Here is a 23,107-nt window from a genome sequence, read left to right as displayed (position 1 = left end):
TAAGTGTCAAATCATCAGATTAAATGATAAAATATATGCCAAGTTTGGCATGGGCATAAAATTGAAAAATTAGATGAATAATCTTGTAAGAAATTTCATCATGTAATTTCTGTACACATACACATTATATACATAGTCAAATTCAATTATACTTAAATTTAACATGTATTATCCAATTCCAGCTATGTAAATTTCTACTTATATTTTTATCAACAAAAATTTTCTTGGGGAGAGCGATGTGAGGAAGGGGGTTGGGGGAAGGGTGTAAAGAGGGACAAATATAAGGTGACAAAAAATGACTTTACTTTGGGTGATGGGTATGCGACATAATCAACAGTTCAAATACTATAGAAATGTTTACCTGAAACCTATGTACTCTTATTGATCAATGTCACCCTGTTAAATTTAATGAACTGTTTGAGGCGTGAACCAAAAGTATTTAAGATTAAACAGTAATTAGAATGATTCACACTATTTTAGGAAAATTAACATGAATTTGTAGATTTTCTTTTTTTTTTTTAAAAAAACATACCTGTTATTTTTACTCCTTCCTTTGTTTCAGCTGGTGCACCAATGCCAAACTCATTTTCTCCAGAGACTCTGAAGTAGTAAATGGCTCCTTCTTGTAGGTTGGTAACTTTGTAGGAGAGGCGGTTACAGTTGTTGGTTACAGAGACCCATGCTTTCTTGCTGGCCTCACGCTTTTCTATGTGATAGTTCTTCACGGGTGCTCCACCGTCGTTTTCAGGAACATCCCAGGATAACGCAGCAGACTCTTTGGTGACGTCATGTACAGAAATATTGGCTGGAGGACCAGGAGAATCTAAAACTTTGACAACTAAGGTCAGTGAAGCAGCATTCAAATTATTCTGAATGGTTAATGTGTATTTCCCAGAATCATTTCTGTTGGCATTTTCAATGGTAAGTGACGTACGAGAATCTGTAGAATCGATATAAGCTCGAGTGCGGAGGTCAGTGTCCGGCTTACTCCAGGAGACATTGGGTACTGGTCTTCCTCGGAAAGGCACAGTCATGGTAAAAGAGGCACCGGCCTTGACAATCAAGGTCTTCTTCATTTCACTGTCAATATCAAATACAGGTTCTTCCTCTCTTTCCTTTGCTATCTGGGGATCAGAACTATCACTGGGATCACTAGCACCCATCTTATTGACAGATCTTACTCTGAAAACATATTCGGCCCCTGTTGTGAGTGCACTTATTGTATATTCTGTGCCTCTTAAGCTCTGAATGGCAGTTTTCCAGTCAGTTTCATCAGATGTTTTGTATTCTATAGTGTATCCAATTATTGGGGCCCCACCATCAAACAAAGGTTTAACCCAGCTTATAGTTATATTTGTCTTGCCTGAGTCTACAATTCTTGGTTTGGATGGAGGAGATGGTAAGAACACTGGATCTTCTGCCCGAATTAGGGGAGAGGTTTCACTTGGAAGGCTTAAGCCAGCAGCATTTTCTGCAAAAACCCGATACTCATATTCACATCCTTCCCGAAGTCCTGTTGATTTCACTCTCAAATCATAAACTGGTTTTTTGTTGACACGCACCCACCGTACGCTGTTCTTCTCCCGTCTTTCAATTATATATCCAGAGATCTCACTGCCTCCATCACTCTCAGGTCTGGACCAGCAAAGTGTCATGAACTCTTTGGTCACAGATGTAATTTCCAAAGATGTGGGTGGACTTGGAACTGTAAATGGATCTAGTGCCTTTACAGCCACACTCTCTAGGGGCTCACCAACACCATATTTATTGACACCTGTTACTCTAAAGATGTATTCATTGCCTTTGAGTAACTTGGTTACTTTACAGGATGTAGTCCTTAATTCTCCTTCACATATTGTCCATGCAAGGCGACTTGTTTCACGTTTTTCTACAATGTAATAGTCGATACTTGCACCACCATCTTCTTGGGGAGGTCCCCAGGAAAGAGAGCATTTCTCAGCAGTGAGGCCATTTATCTCAATTGGTCCTGCTGGTGGGCCAGGCTTATCAAGTACCTTGCAATTAACTGCCATTGACCGAGTTCCTGCAACATTCTTCAGTGTTAGTACATACTGCCCACTGTCTCGTCGGACACAGTCTTTTACTGTTAACACAGTAGTAAAGTCTGTGGAGACAATTTCTGTTCTTGCCCTTTCTTCAATTTCTACACCATCCTTGGTCCAGGAAACTACTGGCAGAGGTCGCCCTGCAATGTCTGCATTTATCTTAAGGACCTCTCCAGCTTTAACAACAATGACGTCTCGGAATTTGACATCCATCATAATTCTTGGAGCCTCAACATCGTCTTTAACTGTAATAGGTCCAGTGGATTCAGATGGTTCACTCACTGAGTCAGCAGCATTCCTTGCAAAAACCCGGAATTCATAACGCTGATCTTCAGTAAGTTCAGTTACTTCAAAGTATGTCTCTTGTATGTTAGTAAAATTGCACTTCAGCCACCGGCCATCTGGTAGTTCTCTGCGTTCAATGATGTATCCTGTGATCTTAGCTCCACCATCATAACGTGGTTTAGACCATTTAAGTGACACTGATTTTCTTGTGATATTTGTGACTTCAGGTTGTCCAGGAGGGTCACAGGGATCTCGTGCAGGGACTGGTTCACAAGCCTTACTGCATTTACCAATTCCAGCAATATTCACAGCATATACACGATACTCATACATCAGTCCTTCATCAAGGCCGGAGACTTTCATTTGAGTATTGGGGATGAGAATTTTATTTGCTTTTGACCAAAGAATACTGCTCCTTTCTTTATACTCAAGGTGATAGCCAATTACTTGACTTCCTCCATCATTGACTGGTACTTGCCAGCTGACAAGCATGGTAGATTTTGTGGCATGCACAACTTTAGGAGTGCCAGGAGGCCCTGGGGGGCTGAATGGATACTCTGCGACAACAGCTTTAGAGTCACTGTAGGAGCTCTTTCCATAGCGGTTTTCTGCACAAACACGGAACTGATACTCGCTTCCTGTTGTCAGACGCACTATTTTAATGGATGTTCTTGCAACTGCTTGGGAAACTATGTGCCACGTTGTAGAAGTGGTGTCTCTCTTTTCAACGATGTAATTGCTAATTTGGCAGCCACCATCGTATTCTGGAGGATCCCAAGAAATGGTTATATTGTCACAACTAACCTCATCAATATGTATCGGTCCTGGAGGTCCTGGTTTGTCAAGGACAATTACTGTAATAGGGACTGTGATGGATCCAGCACTGTTTGAAACACATAATTCGTAAGTTCCCACATCTTCCCTAGAAGCTTCCTTAATAGATAGTGATGTTACAGTCTTTGAAGAAGAAACATTGACTCTAGTTGTCTCCTTAAGAGTCTGACCATCTTTTTTCCAGCTTACAGTAGCTTGAGGTCTTCCTTTGAATGGCACATCAATCTTAAGTTGGTCTCCAGCTTTTACATTGAAAGTATTAAAGGGAAGCTCGACTGAAGGCTGTATTTCAATATCCCTTGCAATTACTGGCACTCCAAGTTGTCTCGGATCACTTCTTCCTTTTTCATTAACTGCAGCTACCCTGAAGACATACTCTTCTCCTGCAGTTAGGCCAGATATAGTTGCTTCCAGAGCCTTAACTTGTGTGCAAGTGCTCCATTTTTCACTCCCTTTAGTCTGCATTTCAACTACATAACCAGTAATTTTGCTGCCACCATCACTTTCTGGTTTTTCCCACTTAATTGTAGCAGTGTTACGGGTCACATCAACAAGGGTTACTCTTCCAGGTGGGAGGGGTGTTTCAGAAGCTTTAATGGGTTCAGTTGTTTCAGCTGGCAAGCCAATCCCATATTCATTGGAAGCCAAGACTCGGAAGAAGTAAGAACATCCTTCTTGGAGATTTTCGATTTTAAAAGTGTTCTTAGTGCAATTGCTTGTCACAGTAGCATACGCTTTTCTTGTAGCCTCTCGTTTTTCGACAATGTAGTTTGTAATCTTAGCTCCTCCATCAATAAGTGGTGGTTCCCAAGACAATGTCACTGAGTCTTTCTTCACTTCTCTCACAGTCAAATTCACAGGGGCACTTGGTGAATCAAGAACTCTAACATTAACAAAAGCTGTTTTGGAGCCACTGTTGTTTTCTAGTGTCAGATTATACCGACCACTGTCAAATCTGGTAACATTATCAATCACCAACATTGTATATGAGCTGGTCACCTCAATCTGGGCCCTCTCAGTCAAAATGGCATCAGCCTTTCCCCATTTAACCTCAGGTTCTGGTCGACCTTTGATAGTGACAAATAAACGTAAAGTAGTACTTGCACGCAGAATGACCACCTTTCTGAGATCAGCATCAAGTTCTATTTCTGGTGGTTCTAGCCGATCCTGAGCAACAACTGAACCAGGTATAGTTGCAGGTTCACCTACACCTTCAGAGTTGATGGCACAAATACGGAAATTATATTCAGTATTTTCTTTTAGCTCAGTCACTGTGAACTGCTTTCCTTGTAATCCTGTTGGTGGAGTGCACGTTGTCCATTCATCAGCAGAGGCTTCTTTGACTTCAATGACATAGCCTTTAACAGGTGCACCGCCATCGTAAATTGGCTTATTCCAGGCCAGGGAGACGGAAGATCTGGAAGTGTCTGTCACTTTTGGATTACTTGGTGGACCTGGTGGATACAAGGCATCACATGCACGATAGAAAACAGATGGTTCGCTAGGTTCACCCACACCAGCTGCATTTTCAGCAGAAACTCTGAATTCATAGGAATGACCTTCAGTAAGGCCGGTTACCCTAAATCGGAGATCTGTTAGTGTTTTCTTGTTGCACTTGATCCATCTAATGCCTTCCTTATCTCGTTTTTCGATAATGTAACCCTCAATTTCAGCACCTCCATCATCCACTGGGCGTGCCCACGTTACTACCATAGAATCTTTGGTGATTGCTGAGGCTTCAGGTGGTGAGGGGGGACCTGGTGGTTTATAAGGATTGCAGGCTACCACAGGCTCAGATTCCAAGGGCTCTCCAATGCCATATTTATTCACAGCCATGACACGGAAGATGTACTCATTACCAGGAAGAAGTTTAGTAACTTTGTAGTTAAGGGCCTGCACCTCAGTTGAAACCTGAGTCCAGGAAAGTCGGCTTGTCTCTCTCTTTTCAATGACGTAATGTGAAATATTAGCACCACCATCTTGTAGAGGTGGGTTCCATGCCAGGTAGCATTTTTCAGCAGTAACCCCAGAAACTTTGAGAGGCCCTTCAGGAGGCCCTGGCCTGTCAAGCACCTTTACAGTGATTGGTATAGACTTTGTTCCACCCACGTTGCTCAGTTTCAGAATATATTGTCCTCCATCGGTACGTATACAGTCTTTGACAACAAGAGTTGTTTTCTGAATAGTGGATTTGATTTCCATCCTAGCAGCTGTTTCCTCAAGCTCTTTTCCATCTTTTGACCAAACCACATCAGGTATAGGTTTGCCGCGGATATCAGCTTCAAGGACAAAAGTCTCTCCTGCGTGTACAACGATGACATCTTTATATTTGGGATCCAGTGAAGCATTTGGTGCATCAATCTCATCTCTTGCAGTAATGGCACCCGTGCTTTCAGATGGTTCACTAAAGTTGCCAGCTGCATTTCTTGCAATTACTCTAAATTCATATCTCTGATCTTCTACAAGTCCACTCACTGTAAACTCAGTTTCTAATACGTTGGTGAAGCTGGCTTTCATCCAACGACCATCAGGTAGGTCTTTCTTTTCTACAATATAACCTGTTATTTTGGAACCGCCATCATAAGCAGGTTTCTTCCACTGCAGTGTGACACTGTTCCTTGTAATGACAATGGCTTCAGGGCGACCAGGTGGATCACATGGATCACGAGCAACAAAGCATTCTGACACTTTGCTAGGCTTGCCGATGCCAACAATATTTTCAGCAGAAACTTTGAACTCATACTCAAGGCCTTCTTCAAGCCCCGTTGTTTTGAATTTGGTATCCTGAATGGGGGTCTTGTTTAATTTGATCCATAAAATGCTGTTCTTTTCTTTCTGTTCAAGATGGTAGCCAATAATTCTGCTGCCTCCATCATTAACTGGCTCATGCCATTGAACAAGCATTTGATCTTTTGAGACTGATGTCACAAAAGGAGTTCCAGGTGGTCCAGGTACTTTAAATGGATATTGCACAATAACTGATTTAGAATCCAGAGAGGTACTTTTTCCATACCTGTTTTCTGCAAAAATTCTAAACTGGTACTCTGTGCCTGTTCTCAGTTTCGTTATTTTGATTGTTGTTCTTGCTACTGTTGCTGATACCATCTGCCAGGTGGTGGTGGTTGTATCTCGCTTTTCTACAATGTAGTTGCTTATCTGGCAGCCACCAGTGTAGGCTGGAGGTTCCCAAGATATGATGACAAAGTCTGCACTAACTTCATCAAACTGAACTGGTCCAACTGGAGGCCCAGGCTTTTCCAGAACGATAATGCTGAGATTTTCTGTCGCTGTACCTGCACTGTTTGTTGCTGTTACAGTGTATTTTCCAAAATCATCTTTGTTACTTTCTTTAATGTGCAGAAGAGTTGAAGTAGCGGTTTCCTCAATATTGACTCTTGTTGTCTGTCTAAGAGGCTCACCATCTTTGACCCATGAAACTTTAGGTCTTGGTCGGCCAATGACTGGAATTTCAATTTTAAGATCTTCTCCAGCTTGGACACTATATGTGTTAAATGGCAACTTAAGACTAGGCTGTATAGTCAAGTCCTTGGCTATGACTGGAACACCAAGCACTCTTGGGTCACTTTTTCCTTTGTCATTGTAAGCCTTGACACGGAACTGATACTCTTGTCCAGAACTCAAACCAGTAACAACTGCATTACAGACTTTGGATTCAGCCACAGTACTCCACTTTTCAGTTCCCTTTGACTGCATTTCCACAACATACCCCAGGATCCTGCTTCCGCCATCATGTTCAGGCTTCTCCCACATAAGTGACGCGCTGGTCTGGGACACATCAGTGAGCGTAACCTTTCCTGGTGGGGAAGGAGGCTCAGCAGCTTTCACAGCATCCACAGTTTCCACTGGAACACCAACTCCAAATTCATTTTCAGCCATAACCCTAAAGTAGTAAGTGGCTCCTTCTGTAAGATTCTCAATTTTAAAGCTTGTTTTGCTGCATTTACTGCTCACATTAGCATATGCTTTTCTGGTTGATTCCCGTTTGTCAATAACATAATTTTTTACCTTTGAGCCTCCATCAATAATGGGTGGTTCCCATACAAGGATGACAGAGTCTTTTTTCACTTCTTTGATGGCCAAATTCTGTGGTGGTCCTGGAGTATCAAGAACTTTCACAGTTACAAAAGCAGATTTCGACCCACTGCTGTTTTCCAGCTTGAGGATATATTTCCCAGCATCATTTCTATCACAGTTATCTATTGAGAGCTGGGTGTAGTTTAGTCCCTTTTCAATTTGAACCTTATCTGTGAATTCACCTTCCTCTCGAGACCACATGATCTCAGGTGTTGGACGGCCTTTGAATGGAATGTGAATTCTGGCAGATCCACCGGCTCTTACAACAATCCCTTTCCTTAATTCAGAATCAAGGTCCAGTTCAGGTGCTTCAAGTTTATCTTCTGGTTTCACAGTACCAGGAACTGAGGCAGCCTCGCCTAAGCCAACTTTATTGAGGGCACAGACGCGTATTTTATACTCTTGATGTTCAGTAAGTTTTGAAATTTCGAATCGAGTAACTTTCAGGCCAGTTGGTGGAGTAACTATTTGCCATTCTTCTTCATCTGCTTTACAGATTTCTACTACGTACCCGAGTACCTCACTGCCACCATCATATATGGGTTTACCCCAGGCAACTGTAATTGAATTTTTAGTGGTGTCTACAGTGTGTGCATTGGTGGGTGGGCCAGGTTTAAACACAGGATCACAAGCCTTATAATAAACTGTTGCTGGACTTGGTTCTCCAACTCCAGCAGCATTTTCTGCAGAGACTCGGAATTCATATTCATGATCTTCTGTTAATCCTGTTACTCTTAGACGCAAATCAGTAATGCGGCGTTTATTACATTTTATCCACCTAATGCCGCTTCTGTCTCTTTTCTCTACAATGTAACCAATAATCTCACTTCCACCATCACTATCTGGACGGTTCCAACAGACAGTCATGGAGTCCTTGGCAATGTTCGTGACTTCTAGGCTCTTTGGTGGTCCAGGAAGCACAAATGGATTTTTCATTAGCACTGGAGCAGATTCCAAAGGCTCTCCAACACCGTATTTGTTGACAGCCATTATACGGAAAATATATTCATTTCCTTCCAAGAGTTTGGTTACTTTCAGAGTGTTGGTCACAACTTCGGAAGCAACAACAGTCCAGGCAAGTCGGCTCGTTTCTCTTTTTTCAACAACATAGTGAGAAATGTCACTGCCACCATCTTGTAGTGGTGGAGACCAGGTTAAAGTGCATTTTTCAGAAGTGACTCCGGTAACCTGGACTGGCCCTTCTGGAGGTCCGGGTCTGTCTAGTACTTTCACATTTACTGGGAATGACTTAGAACCTGCTACATTGGAAGCTCTTAAAATATACTGTCCACCATCAATTCTAATTGCGTCTTTGACAATAAGTAAAGCCTTGAAATCTGTGTTTTTAATTTCACATCTAGCAGATTCTTCAACTTCTTTATCTCCTCTTAACCATTCAATGGTAGGCAAGGGCTTTCCATGGACATCAGCCTCAAGCCTGAATGTTTCTCCAGCATTTACCACAATTATGTCTCTGAATTTTGGATCCATTGAAATTCTTGGGAGTTCAACTTCATCCTTGGCAGTTATTGGCCCAGTACTGTCAGAGGGTTTACTCATTGTACCAGCTGCATTCTTTGCAATGACTCTAAATTCATATCTTTGATCTTCAGTAAGACCTGATACGGTAAATTGAGTTTCAATGACATTTGTGAAACTAGCTTTCATCCAACGACCCTCTGGCAAATCACGTTTCTCTACAATGTAACCCGTAATCATACTTCCACCATCATATATGGGTTTGGTCCATTGTAAAGTGATTTCATTTCTTTTAACAATTATTGCTTCTGGGGTTCCTGGTGGGTCACAGGGATCTCTGGCTACAAAGCATTCAGAATTCTTGCTTGCTTTGCCTACACCAACAATATTTTCAGCATAAACTCTGAATTCATATTCAATGCCTTCTTCAAGATTGACTGCTTTAAACTGGGTGTCATGAATAAGAGATTTGTTGACTTTTGTCCACAAAATACTATTTCTTTCCTTCTTTTCAAGGTGATAACCTAAAACTGGGCTTCCACCATTATTGACTGGTTCATGCCACTGTACGATCATGGAGTCTTTGGTAATGGCTGTGACAAATGGTGTGCCTGGAGGGCCTGGTTCTTTGTAGGGATATTGAGCTACAACTGGCTCAGACTCCAGGGCAAAGCTTTGTCCATATCTGTTTTCAGCAAATATTCTGAATTGGTATTCTGTACCAGTTTTTAGTTTGGTCACTTTGAGTGTAGTTCTGGCAACAGTAGCGGAAACAACATCCCATACGGTGGTGGTTGTATCTCTCTTGTGAACAATGTAATTGGTGATCTGGCAACCCCCAGTATATAATGGAGGGTTCCAAGATAATGTAATACTTTCTGCACTGACTTCATCAAATTTGACAGGTCCTTTTGGAGGATCAGGTTTATCTAGAGTTATAATTTCAATGGACGCTGTTTTCTGACCGACCACATTAGCAACTGTGATTCCATAATGTCCACCATCATCCTTATGAGTTTCTTTAATACTGAGTACAGTGAGGTCAGGTGAATCAGTAACATTGATTCTTGTAGTCTGCTTCAGTGCAAGATCATCTTTAGTCCATGTAATGGTTGGCTTAGGACGTCCAGAAATGGGCACTTCTATTTTCAAATCTTGTCCAACCTGTACATTATAACTGTTGAATGCAGGTCTTACATCTGGCTCAATGACCAGATCTTTGGCAACTATTGGAACTGCAAGGGACCTAGGATCACTTCTTCCCTTCTCATTTACAGCAACAACTCTAAAAAGATATTCTTCTCCCTGAGTGAGGTTGGTAATTACTGCTTCAAGGGTCTTGACTCGAGCACACTCTGACCATTTCTCACTCTGCTTAGCTTGCATTTCCACAATATACTGAATTATTTTACTGCCACCATCATGTTCAGGCTTTGTCCAACTCAAGGAGACACTGTTTCTGGTGACATCATCTACAGTTATTTTCCCTGGAGGTTGTGGGACTTCTGCAACCTTAATCGGATCAGCAGTGCGGGCAGGAAGGCCAATACCATACTCGTTCTCAGCTGTGACTCTAAAGTAATAACTGCAACCTTCTTGGAGTTGATCGATTTTCCAAGAATTCTTATGACAATTTGTTACAACTGCAGCATATGCTTTTCTTGTGGCTTCGCGTTTCTCAACTATGTAATTTTTTATCTTGGATCCACCATCCAACAAAGGAGGTTCCCATGTAATTGATACCGAGTCTTTAGTGATTTCGGTGACTCTCAGGTTAATAGGTGGACTTGGTGTGTCCAGGACTCTCACAGTAACAAAGGCAGACTTTGTTCCACTGCTGTTTTCTAAGGTGAGAGTATATTTTCCACTATCATATCGGTTGACATTATCAAGAACAAGAGAGGTGAAACTGCTAGTGACATCAATTATAGCTGCATCTCGGATTTCACCATCCATCTTCCCCCATTTAACTTCTGGTGTAGGGCGACCTTTAATAGGAACAAATAACCTTAAGGAGCCACCTGCCCTTATATTTATAATTTTTCTCAGTTCTAGGTCAAGATCAATGTCTGGTGCTTCCAATTTTTCTTCAACTATAATGGGTCCAGGGACATCAGCATGTTCTCCAACTCCAGCTTTATTAATAGCACAGATGCGGAAGTTGTACTCATGCTTTTCCAACAGCTTCTCTACTTCTATGTTTGTTTTATTGATTCCAGTTGGTAGAGTGCACATTGTCCATTCACCAACGCTCACATCACATGCTTCAACAATGTATCCTTGGATTTCACAGCCACCATCATATATTGGTTTGCTCCAAGAAAGGAAGACAGAAGATCTGGTAATATCCATGACTTTGGGATTGTTTGGAGGTCCTGGTTTATAAATAGGATCACAAGCCTTTTGGTAATGAGAAGGTGGGCTTGGTTCACTAAGTCCAGCAGCATTCTCGGCTGACACTCTGAATTCATAACTGTGATTTTCTATGAGTCCAGTTACCCTCAAGCGCAATTCCCCAATCAAACGTTTGTGGCATCGTGTCCATCTAATGCCCTCTTTATCCCGTTTTTCAAGAACATATCCAAGAATTTCACTGCCACCATCAGATGCTGGCCTTTCCCATACAACAATCATTGAATCCTTGGTCACTGTTGTGATTTCTGGAGCCTTTGGTGCATCTGGTACTAAAAATGGATTCTTAGCAATTACTGGCTCAGATTCAAGAGGTTCACCAACACCATATTTGTTTACAGCCATTATACGGAAAATATATTCATTCCCTTCAAGAAGCTTAGTAACCTTGCAGCTGAGAGTTTGCACATTGGCATCCACCACAGTCCAAACTAAGCGGCTGGTTTCTCTCCTTTCCACAATATAATTTATGATATCACTCCCACCATCCTGTAGTGGGGGTTTCCAAGCCAATGTGCATTTTTCTGCTGTAACTCCCGTTATAACCACAGGCCCTTCAGGTGGCCCTGGTCTATCAAGAACTTTGACATTTACAGTAACTGATCTCTCTCCTGCGACATTTTTGGCCTTCAGTATGTAATTTCCACTGTCAACACGTACTGCATCCTTTACACTGAGACTGGTGGCAAAGTCAGTGCTCTTTATTTCTAACCGAGCTGTACTCGAAAGCTCCTGATCACCTTTTACCCATTGAATAGTTGGTATTGGTTTGCCATGAATATCTGCATCAATCTTGAAAAATTCACCAGCATGAACCACAATTGTTTCTTTGTATTTGGGATCCATACTTATTCTTGGTGGATCTACCTCATCTCTTGCTGTGATTGCTCCTGTGCTTTCTGACGGCTCACTCAGCACTCCTGCAGCATTTCGGGCTATCACCCGGAACTCGTACCTCTGATCTTCAACAAGGCCAGTTACTTCAAACTGAGTGTCAATGACATTTGTGAAACTGGCTTTCATCCAACGGCCATCAGGTAATTCTTTCTTCTCAACAATATAACCAGTGATCTTGCTTCCACCGTCATAAGTGGGTTTCTTCCACTGAAGAGTCACGGAATTCCGTGTGACAATGATTGCCTCCGGCCGTCCTGGTGGATCGCATGGGTCACGAGCTACGTAGCATTCTGACACTTTACTTGGCTTGCCAATGCCCACAATGTTTTCCGCAGAGACTCTAAATTCATATTCAATGCCTTCCTCGAGGCCAGTTGTTTTAAACTTGGTTTGAGGAATAGGTGTTTTATTCAACTTCACCCAGAGGATGCTATTTCTTTCCTTGCGTTCTAGATGGTAGCCAATGACTTTGCTGCCTCCATCGCTGACTGGCTCGTTCCACCGTACCTCCATGCTGTCCTTGGAGGAAAGCGTTACGAATGGTGTGCCAGGAGGTCCAGGAACTTTGAACGGATACTGGGCTACAATAGGCTCTGAATTGATGTAGGTACTCTTTCCATATCTGTTTTCAGCTGCGATCCTAAACTGATATTCACATCCAGTCTTTAGTCTGCAAGCTTTTATTGTTGTCCTTGCAACAGTAGCTGACACAATTTGCCAGGTGGTTGTGGAAGTGTCCCGTTTTTCTACAATGTAATTATTGATAGAACTTCCACCATCATAATTAGGTGGGCCCCAGGAAAGAGTAATACTGTCCGCTGTCACTTCATCCATTTTAACAGGTCCAGTTGGAGGCCCTGGTTTGTCAAGAACAACAATGTTAAGGATTTCCGTAGCTTCGCCAGCTGAGTTAGTTAATTTAACTGTGTAATGTCCAACATCTTCTCGGCAAGCTTCCTTTATTGTAAGTAATGAATTATTTTCCGTGCTCTCTGCGTTTACTCTAGTTGTCTGCTTCAGTGGCACCTCATCTTTATGCCAGGTTACAGCTGGTGTAGGGCGTCCAATGAATGGAACATCAACCTTTAGGTCTTCACCTGCCAGTACGGTGAACGTATTGAAGAGGAGTTTGAAGGCTGGTGGAATGACAAGATCTTTGGCAATCACTGGCACGCTCAGTTGTCTAGGATCACTGATTCCCTTTTCATTCTGAGCCAAAACACGGAAGGAGTATTCTTCACCCTGAATTAATCCAGTTATAGTGGCCTCGGTGACTTTGACTGTGGCACATGTGACCCATTTGTCACTGCCTTTGCTCTGCATCTCTACAATATAGCCTAGAATTCGGCTGCCTCCATCGTGCTCTGGCTTCTCCCAGGACAGTGACACGCTATTCCTTGTGACATCCACCAAAGTTATTTTTCCTGGAGGAAGAGGTCGTTCTGATGCTTTCACAGATTCTGCAGTTTCAGCAGGCAGCCCAATGCCATATTCATTTTCAGCAAGAACCCTGAAATAGTAACTACACCCTTCTTGAAGCTGGTCTATCTTCCAGGAAGTCTTGTGACAATTTGTTGCAACAGTTGAATATGCTTTTCTTGTTGATTCCCGCTTTTCAACAATATAGTTATTTATTTTTGAACCTCCATCAAGGAGAGGAGGCTCCCATGTCAGTGTGACAGATGTCTTAGTGACCTCCTTTACCTTCAGATCCTGGGGAGGGCCTGGTGTATCTAGTACTCTAACGTTGACAAATGCGGATTTGCTGCCTGAGCTGTTTTCTACAGTTAGGATGTATTTGCCACTGTCGAATCTGTTTACGTTTCCCACAATAAGCAGGGTGTAAGAGCTTGTGGATTCAATGCTAGCTTTATCCAAAGATTCTCCATGTTCCCGGGTCCATTTCACCTCAGGTGCAGGCCTTCCTTTGATTGGAACAAAAAGTCTCAGGGTACAACAAGCTCTGATAGTGACAACTTTGCGCAGGTCAGCATCGAGTTCAATCTCTGGGGGCAGCAACCTGTCTTCAGCCTTTGGAGTTCCAGGAACAAGGGCAGGTTCCCCAATTCCTTCGGAATTCATGGCATAAATGCGGATTTTATATTCCTGATTCTCTATGAGGTTGGTGATGGTGTAAGATGTTGCTTTGAGCCCAGCTGGTGGAGTGACGATCTGCCATTCATCCTCCTCTGGAAGGGCAATCTCTACCATATACCCAGTGATCTCTGAACCACCGTCATAGATAGGTTTATTCCAAGCAATTGAAATGGATGATCTGCTTGAATCTAGAACACGTGGGTTACCTGGTGGGCCAGGTTTAAACACAGCATCACAAGCCTTATAAAATGGACTGGTAGGGCTTGGTGCACTAACTCCAGCAGCGTTTTCAGCCATAATTCTAAACTCATATTCATGTCCTTCTGTCAGTCCAGACACTTTATATCTTAAGTCAGTAACAGTCTTTTTGTTGCATTTCACCCAGCGTTGCCCAGCTTTGTCACGCCGTTCCACAATATAATTGATGATTTCACTTCCACCATCAGAGTCAGGATGTCCCCAGCAGACAACCATTGAATCTTTAGTAATAGCTGTAACTTCAGGGTTCTTAGGTGGATCAGGGGGTCCATAAGGATCTACTGCAAGCACAGGTTCTGATTCTAGCGGCTCTCCAACTCCATATTTATTTACTGCCATGACACGGAATATGTATTCATTGCCTTTCAAAAGTTTAGTGACCTTCAATTTTGTTACTTGGACTTCTGAGGCTACATTTGTCCATGCCAGTCTGCTGGTCTCACGTTTCTGAACTACATAATGATCAATTTTGGCACCTCCGTCATCCAGTGGAGGCAACCAGGACAATACACATTTCTCTGATGTCACTGCAGATACAGCTAGGGGTCCTTCCGGTGGGCCTGGTCTATCAAGAACTTTGACGTTGAAAATGTGTTTGGCAAAACCCCCAGGATTAGTTGCCGTAAGGGTATAGGCACCACCATCCCTTCTGGATGAATCTTTATTTACTAGATTAGTAGAGAAATCTGCGATTTTCATTTCTAACTTTGCTGTGCCTTCAAGCTCTTTTCCATCTTTGGTCCATTCCATTGTTGGAGGTGGGCGACCTGCAACATCAGCTTCCAGCTTGAATGTTTCACCTGCTTTTAGTATAACTGTGTCCTTAAATTTAACATCCACCATGATCCTTGGCGCTTCAATGTCATCCCTGCATGTGATAGCATCTGATGGCTCAGATGGTGGACTAAGAGCACCAGCAGCATTTTTGGCAATCACACGGAATTCATACGCGGCATCTTCTGTCAGGCCACTGACTGTAAATTCATTCTCCAAAATGTTGCTGAAGTTGGCCTTCAGCCACCGTCCATTAGGAAGGTCTCTCTTTTCAACTATGTAACTGGTAATTTTAAAGCCTCCAGTATATTCAGGCTTAGCCCATTTAAGTGTCACTGTATGTCTGGTAATATTTAGAGGAACTGGTTTCCCAGGTGGATCAATGGGATCCAGAGCACACATAGGTTCAGATGGCTTGCTCGGCTTGCTTTTGCCTGCCATGTTTTCTGCAATCACTCGGAATTCATAAGAAATACCATCTGTAAGTCCAGTTGATTTGAAAATGTTGCCTGGTACTAACGCTTTGCTCACAGTCTGCCAGAGAATACCATTACGTTCTTTTCTTTCAATGTGATATCCTAGAATGGGACTTCCACCGTCAGAGACAGGTTCGTGCCAGCTAATTGTCATTGAGTCCTTGGTAACTGCAGTTACCTGAGGGGTACCAGGAGGCCCAGGGACCTTGAATGGATAGTTGGCAACTACGGATGTTGATGTGATGGCTGGTCCAACTCCGTATCTGTTTTGAGCTTTTACTCGGAATTGATACTCCATTCCGGTAGTAAGGCGGGTGGCTTTATAGGTTGTGCGTATAACGGTGCTTGCTAATTCAACCCACGTAGTACTGTCAGTCTGTCGCATTTCTACTACATAGTTGCTTATTGGCACACCTCCGTCGTTCTCAGGTGGGTCCCAAGAGAAGGTTACAAAATCAGATGAAACTTCATCAAATTTGATTGGTCCAGTAGGTGGTCCTGGGATATCATGGACTTGAATGGTGATGACATCACCAACCTCTCCTACGATGTTCCGCGCTGTTAATGGATAGGGCCCACTATCACTTCTTACACATTCATTGATATTTAAGATGGTGGAAGTTGCTGTATTTTCAATATTAACTCTTTGGGTCTGCTTAAGAATTTGGTCTCCTTTTTTCCACGTAACCGTGGGCTTTGGTCGACCAAGCACTGGAATTTCAACTTTGATGTTGTCACCAGCTCTGGCGATGACTAATTTCTGATAAATGCCACGCAGATCCAATTCTGGAAGCATTGTCTGCTCCTTGACAATGACCGGTCTGCTTTCCCTAGGGGCACTTCTCCCTGCACTGTTCACTGCCATCACTTGGAAGGTATATTCTTCCCCTTCTGTTAGATTCTGCACAACATATTCTAGCCCCTTCACGGTCGTGATGTGGGTCCACTGGTCAGAGCCCTTCCGTTGGGCTTCGATCACATAGCCAGTGATCTTACTGCCACCATCGTGTTTTGGTTTAGGCCATGCCAGGCTGACTGTGCTCTTAGTTATGTCCATAATGTTCAGACTGTCTGGTGGTAATGGTGCTTCAGAGGCTTTTACCGGCTCTTTTGTTTCTGTTGGCTCACCAATTCCATATTCATTTTCTGCCATCACTCTGAAGAAGTATTCACATCCTTCAGACAAGCCAGTAACTTTGTATGTACATTTGTGGCACTTGGTGGTAGCTGTGGAGTAAGATTTCCGTGTTGCTTCTCGTTTCTCCACAATATAGTTTGTTATACGTGAGCCCCCATCTACCAGAGGGAGTTCCCATTGCAGGGTGACACTCTCCTTTGTGATGTCAGTAGGCCTCAGGTTAAGGACGGGGCCTGGTGTATCCAAGACTCTGACGTTAACAAACCCACTTTTCTTCCCAGCAAGGTTTTCAACAGTCATCACAAATTTACCGGTGTCATATCTGTTACATTCTGGGATAATCAGAAGAGTAAATGATTCTGTGTTTTCGATGTTAGCTCGGTTTTTAAGGTTGATATTGTCTTTGGTCCATGTCACTTCAGGAGCAGGACGACCTTTAATTGGCACAAATATTCTAATACTGAGCCCTGCTCTAACAACAAGTGTTCTTCGGAGCTCAGCATCTAGTTCGAAGTCAGGAGCCATTTCCCTTTCTATGATTTCAACATCTGGAATCACTGCTGGCTCCCCAATACCTGCATCGTTGATGGCACTGATTCTAAAATTGTATTTTTCTTTAGACTGAAGATCAGGGACAACAAATTGAGTGATTCTGAGGGCAGTTCCTGTTGTATCTTTTGTCCAGACGTCCTCTCCTACTTTTTGATGCTCTACAATATAGCCAGTGATTTCAAGGCCACCATCATAATGAGGCTTGCCCCATGCTAAAGAAGCAGATTTCTTTGTAGTATCAGTGACATGTGCATTTGAAGGTGGTCCTGGAGGATCTGGAAAAGAAACCAAGACACAAAAATGTACATTAAGAGTTTGACTCTTAGATAAATTATATAAAATATTGGTACTCTCAAATGAGATGAGTTGAAGAGGGTAAATACTAACATGCCACATCTTTCATTAAAACAAGATTTGAAGCGTCACTGGGTGGACCAATTCCTGCTTTGTTTTCTGCACTGACACGAAATTCGTAGGAGTTTCCTTCTTGAAGTCCTGTGACTTTGCATCTGAGATCGGAAACTGGCATCTTGGTTGCTCTCACCCATCGCAAGCCTTTCTTTTCTCTCCTTTCTACATGATATACTGTGATCTCACTGCCACCATCATCAGCTGGCCTTTTCCAACTAACAGTGGCAGTGCTTTTAGTGACATTTGATACCTCTGGTTTTTCTGGAGGGCCAGGGGGACCTGAAAACAAAGTAAATTTATGAGAAATCCTATTTTCTTAAAATCAGCTGTAAATATTTCCATATCAATTTCCTCACATGCTGTACGTACCAAATCTGTCTACCATTTTGACAGGTTCAGACTGTACCGGTTCTCCTTTGCCATACTGGTTTACAGCGGAGACCCGGAAGAGGTACTCATTTCCTTGGATAAGTTTGGTTGCCACATGCCTGCAAGACTGAATATCTTCAGCAACCACTGTCCACAAGAGTCGGCTGGTTTCCCTCTTTTCAAGAATATAGGACTTAATTGGTGAGCCGCCATCTTCCAAGGGAGGTGTCCATGTCAGTGTTGCTTTTTCAGCAGAAACATTACTGATTTCAATGGGACCTGGGGGACCAGGTACATCGAGAACTGTTACCTTCACATGTTCCTCCTTCGTGCCGAAAGGATTGGTAGCAGTGATGGTGTATTCACCAGCATCCTTTCTAGTGGCATACTTGACAGCAAGCATGGAAGATGTTGGGGTGGAAGTTATCTGAATGATATCTGATGGTCTCATGTCTTTTCCTTCCCTGGACCAACTTGACTTTGGAAGGGGTTTGCCAATAATTCTAATGGCATTCAAAACAATGGTATCTCCTGCTTTAACTGTTAGCCCATCTTTTATTGTGGGGTCAAGGACAATAGTAGGTGCCTCTGCAAAGAAAAAATAATACATTTTCATCAGAAAAGGAGGAGGCCTAACTTGATGTTTTTATGTGCACATAAAGTAAAGCAGACCTACCATATTCATCCTTGCAAATAATGGTTCCGGTACTTTCCGATGGAGCACTGATAGCACCCGCTGTGTTCTTTGCTCTAATTCTGAATTCATATTTTCCACCCTCAATAAGGTCAGTTACAGTAAAGGCACAATCTGGGACATTAACATGGTTGGCTTTCATCCAAGATTTGGAGGGTAGATCCCGCTTCTCCACTATGTACCCAGTCAACTTATGACCACCATTGTATTTGGGTTCTGTCCAAATGAGAGTCACTGAGTTCCTTGTTACACTGATCACCTCAGGCTTGCCAGGAGGATCTAAAACATGGGGGAGAAACAGTTAAACACCAATCTTTCTTGCACCACAGAAAATGCACCAGGGTTTTTCTTTGTATAATGACTTACCAATTGGATCCAGTGCCACAATTGGCTCTGATGGCAGGCTTGGCTTGCCCACTCCTGCTAAATTGATTGCCATAACTCGGAATTCATATTCAAGGCCTTCAGTTAATCCTGTCACTCTGAAGTCTTTCATCCTAATAGGAGTCTTGTTAGCTCTCTTCCACAAAAGGCTGTTTCTTTCTTTGAACTCAATATGATACCCTACAAGAGACCCAATGATGTGTCAGTTCAGATAGACAATACAAATGTAGCCTGATTTTTAAATATATGTGTTTTTGCTCAAATAATTCATATATGGATATGTGGAATAAATAATCATTCTTGCTTATATCTATACTTATATTAATTAGGCATAAAGCCATTTTTTTCTCTTGGAATATATATATATATTTATTATACCTTTTGTTGAAAAATTTTGACTTACTAAAATAGATGTTATCTCTAAGAAAGCCTTTATGAACAATGATATTAGGAGGTTTTCAATGAAATTAAGCATCAGCCTAATTACTTGGCTAAATTAATGCCCAGTGTAATGAATGCTGATGCACTGAAAACACATTATATTGCATGTGCAGATAGTACCTCACAAATAAGGAGCACATATCCAACTTGTTTTCAGGGAGGAAGATTTAGAAGAAACATTAAAATAAAAGCTGTAGGATAAGAGCCAAATAAATACCTGTTATTGGAGAGCCACCAGTTCTCCTGGGGTCAGTCCAAGTTAGAGACACCGCATCATGTCTGACATCCACAATATTGGGAGGTGGGGGAGCATCGGGAACATCTAGGAAAACATATGATGATGCAAGATTTATAATAAGAAACCTTCTCAAAACCAATTTTTGCTTTATAGTCTCTGACACTGAGACACTTACCAAATGGATGTTTAGCAACAATTGGCTCTGATTTCAGGCCCTCTCCTACACCGTATTTGTTTTCGGCACTGACCCTGAAGGTATACTCCAGACCCTCATGAAGTCTGGTTACTCTGAAGGTGGTTTTCTGGACAGCTGAGGCACACGTCACCCACTTGTTGTTTACGGAATCTCTCTTCTCTAGGATGTAATTGGTGATTTCAGAACCTCCGTCGTCCTTTGGAGGACCCCACTTTAAGGTTATGGCTTCTGCTGTGACCTCATCAAATCTGATTGGTCCAGTGGGGATGCCAGGCTTGCCAACAACTTTTATAGAGAGAGTGCCTTCCTTTGTGCCAGCGACATTTTTCAGCGTGATTGTGTATTTTCCAGCATCGGATTTTTGGCAATCGCGTACTACGAGAATTGTGTTAACTGCAGATGACTCCACATTGACTCTTGTGTCAGTTGCTAGAGGATCTTCCCCTTTCTTCCAGGTTACTGATGGAGCTGGCTTGCCTTTTATGGGGATCTTGAGACGGAAGTTGCTATTTTCTTTAGCCAAATAGCACAGATCAGGTAGATCCTTTAAGTCAAGGTCAGGAGCCACTGTAAAACAGCAGAGATAAATTGTTACTTTTAAGACTGGGCAATGAACTTTTTTACAGTTAGATTTTTTTTTTTTGTATTTTTCTGAAGCTGGAAACGGGGAGAGACAGACAGACTCCCGCATGCGCCCGACCGAGATCCACCCGGCACGCCCACCAGGGGCGAAGCTCTGCCCACCAGGGGGCGATGCTCTGCCCCTCCGGGGCATCGCTCTGCCGCAACCAGAGCCACTCTAGCGCCTGGGGCAGAGGCCAAGGAGCCATCCCTACCGCCGGGGCCTTCTTTGCTCCAATGGAGCCTTGGCTGCGGGAGGGGAAGAGAGAGACAGAGAGGAAGAAGGGGGGACACTTCTCCTTTGTGCCCTGGCCGGGAATCGAACCCAGGTCCCCTGCACGCCAGGCTGACGCTCTACCACTGAGCCAACCTGCCAGGGCCTACAGTTAGATGTTTTTAAAGGATTTGTATATAAGTAAGTGAGTAGGGCTCAAGAGTATACTTTGGCTGACAATAATTATTGCCAATTATTCCCATTATAATGGGAAGATGAAGACACGTGGCTAAAGGCTTACCAACATCATCCTTCGCCACAGCCGTGATTTCGCTTGGGGTTCCTTCTCCATTTTCATTCTCAGCACTCACTCTGAAGGTATATTCCTTCCCTTCAATCAAATCTTTTGCAGCATACTGTAAGCTAAATGATTTCATAACTCGCTGCCACTTATTTTCTTCAGTTAGGAAATCAACTACATATCCGATAATTCGACTTCCACCGTCGCTGCGAGGCTTTTTCCACCCGATGTTACAAGTTGACTTAGTTACAGACATCACTTTCAGGTCCACAACTGGTCCAGGGGTTTCTACGACAAAGGAACAATGGTAAGTCTAAACTCCAGATAAACTGTCACTCAAGGTAAACTGTCACTCAAAATGTTAGGGTAGTATCTCATTTACTCACCAGAAGCTTTAACAGCATTACGTGTTTCTCCAGGATCACCAATGCCATACTCATTTTCAGCAAACACCCTGAAAAAGTAGGATTTTCCCTCCTCCAAGTTAGATACTCTGAAGCTTGTTTTGGGGCACTCAGTTGCCACTGTAGACCAGGACTTCCTCTCTGCGTCACGCTTTTCTACCACATAGTTTATGATGGGGCTACCACCATCAATAATGGGAGGGTCCCAAGTAATATAAGCAGAATCTTTGGATATTTCTTTAACTGTCACATTGACGGGTGGCCCAGGAGTATCTGATAAGTGGTAAAAAGAAAGAAATACGTAAAAAAAATGTATAGAACTACATTTTTAACATACATGATTTCTTTTTTCCAAACAGACTCACCCAGCACTTTCACCACAATGGTATATTCCTTTTTACCACAGCTGTTCTCCAGAGTGAGGATGTATTTTCCTGCATCATACTTGTTCACATTCTCACAGCGCAAGAAAGTGTCGAAGTCAGTTGACTTTATGTCCAGTCCAACTCTTTCTCTTAGATTGACATTTGGTTTAGACCAAGTTATCTTTGGAGGTGGACGTCCTTTTACTGGTACATAGAGTCTCATTGTAACTCCAGCACGTAATATGAGTGTTTTCCTCAACTCAGCATCAAGTTCTCCCTCAGGTGGAACTATTTAATTTTGGGGTAAAGAAAGGTAAAGAAATAAATTAGTGGTGAAATGTATCTCCAAGGTCTGGACTTATTACCCCTAAAACATATTTCTTTTCTAGAACTGATTTCTTGTTCTTTAAAAAGTCCTTAATATTAATTCTCAAAACTTGTGGCAACTATTTCAACACTCTGTAGCAATTGTTGATCTCACTAGTTTCCAGTATCCTGTAGGCTAAAACAAGTTCTCCCTGCAGACCTGTACCTCCTCTTCTCATGAATCTTACATACTCTCAAACTCTGCATAGTAAAAGTAGATGATTGGTCTACGGCCATTCCACCCTGAACACGCCCGATCTCGTCTAAAAGTAGATGATTGAGTCTTGGCTCTCTTCCATTCTTGGTTCTCTTGTCTACATTCAGTGAAATAACTCTGCTAGATATTCTGACTCTCTTTCTTTATTTTATTGTAGGAATAAAAGTACACAGGGGATGAGGTATAATATTCAAAATAAGGGGAAAAATGTTTATGGGCAATACATAAATAGAAAGAAATTAAGATGAAGAGACTATGAAAAGGTGTGAATTAGAAGAGAATTTAAAAAACTGTAAGAATGATAAATAGCTATTTAATAAAAAACATCACTTTATTCTCAGAACACAATTCCTATATTCCATATTCCTTTTTAGACCTGAAATTCTCATCTAAGTATGAAAAGCTTTTCAAAACCACAAGTCACCTCACATTCCATTTGACTGTTATACCATTATCATAAATCACCAACCCAGCTCTACAAAAATATACTCCCAGAGTTACTAACTCCAAAGCCTGGAATTAG

The 23,107-nt window shown here is 42.4% G+C and overlaps 1 protein-coding gene across 1 annotated transcript in view; it reads right to left on the bottom strand.

Annotated features, from left to right (window-relative positions):
* The window catches only part of TTN (titin), a 284,943-nt gene that overhangs the window by 33,217 nt on the left and 228,619 nt on the right, over window positions 1-23,107 (bottom strand). Inside the window, exons 269-278 of the mRNA XM_066233115.1 lie at window positions 22,002-22,289; window positions 21,619-21,909; window positions 21,233-21,520; window positions 20,076-20,663; window positions 19,880-19,984; window positions 19,204-19,401; window positions 18,820-19,116; window positions 18,144-18,731; window positions 17,751-18,053; window positions 533-17,638 (exon numbers count right to left, since the gene is read on the bottom strand). Coding sequence (XP_066089212.1) covers window positions 533-17,638; window positions 17,751-18,053; window positions 18,144-18,731; window positions 18,820-19,116; window positions 19,204-19,401; window positions 19,880-19,984; window positions 20,076-20,663; window positions 21,233-21,520; window positions 21,619-21,909; window positions 22,002-22,289 — 20,052 coding nt within the window. The remainder of the gene's footprint in view (window positions 1-532; window positions 17,639-17,750; window positions 18,054-18,143; window positions 18,732-18,819; window positions 19,117-19,203; window positions 19,402-19,879; window positions 19,985-20,075; window positions 20,664-21,232; window positions 21,521-21,618; window positions 21,910-22,001; window positions 22,290-23,107) is intronic.

The sequence above is a fragment of the Saccopteryx bilineata genome, chromosome 5 (genome assembly GCF_036850765.1).
Source record: "Saccopteryx bilineata isolate mSacBil1 chromosome 5, mSacBil1_pri_phased_curated, whole genome shotgun sequence".
Taxonomy (NCBI): Eukaryota; Metazoa; Chordata; class Mammalia; order Chiroptera; family Emballonuridae; genus Saccopteryx; species Saccopteryx bilineata.
Note: the sequence above shows the minus strand (reverse complement) of the source record. Positions and strands in the feature narration are given on the sequence as shown.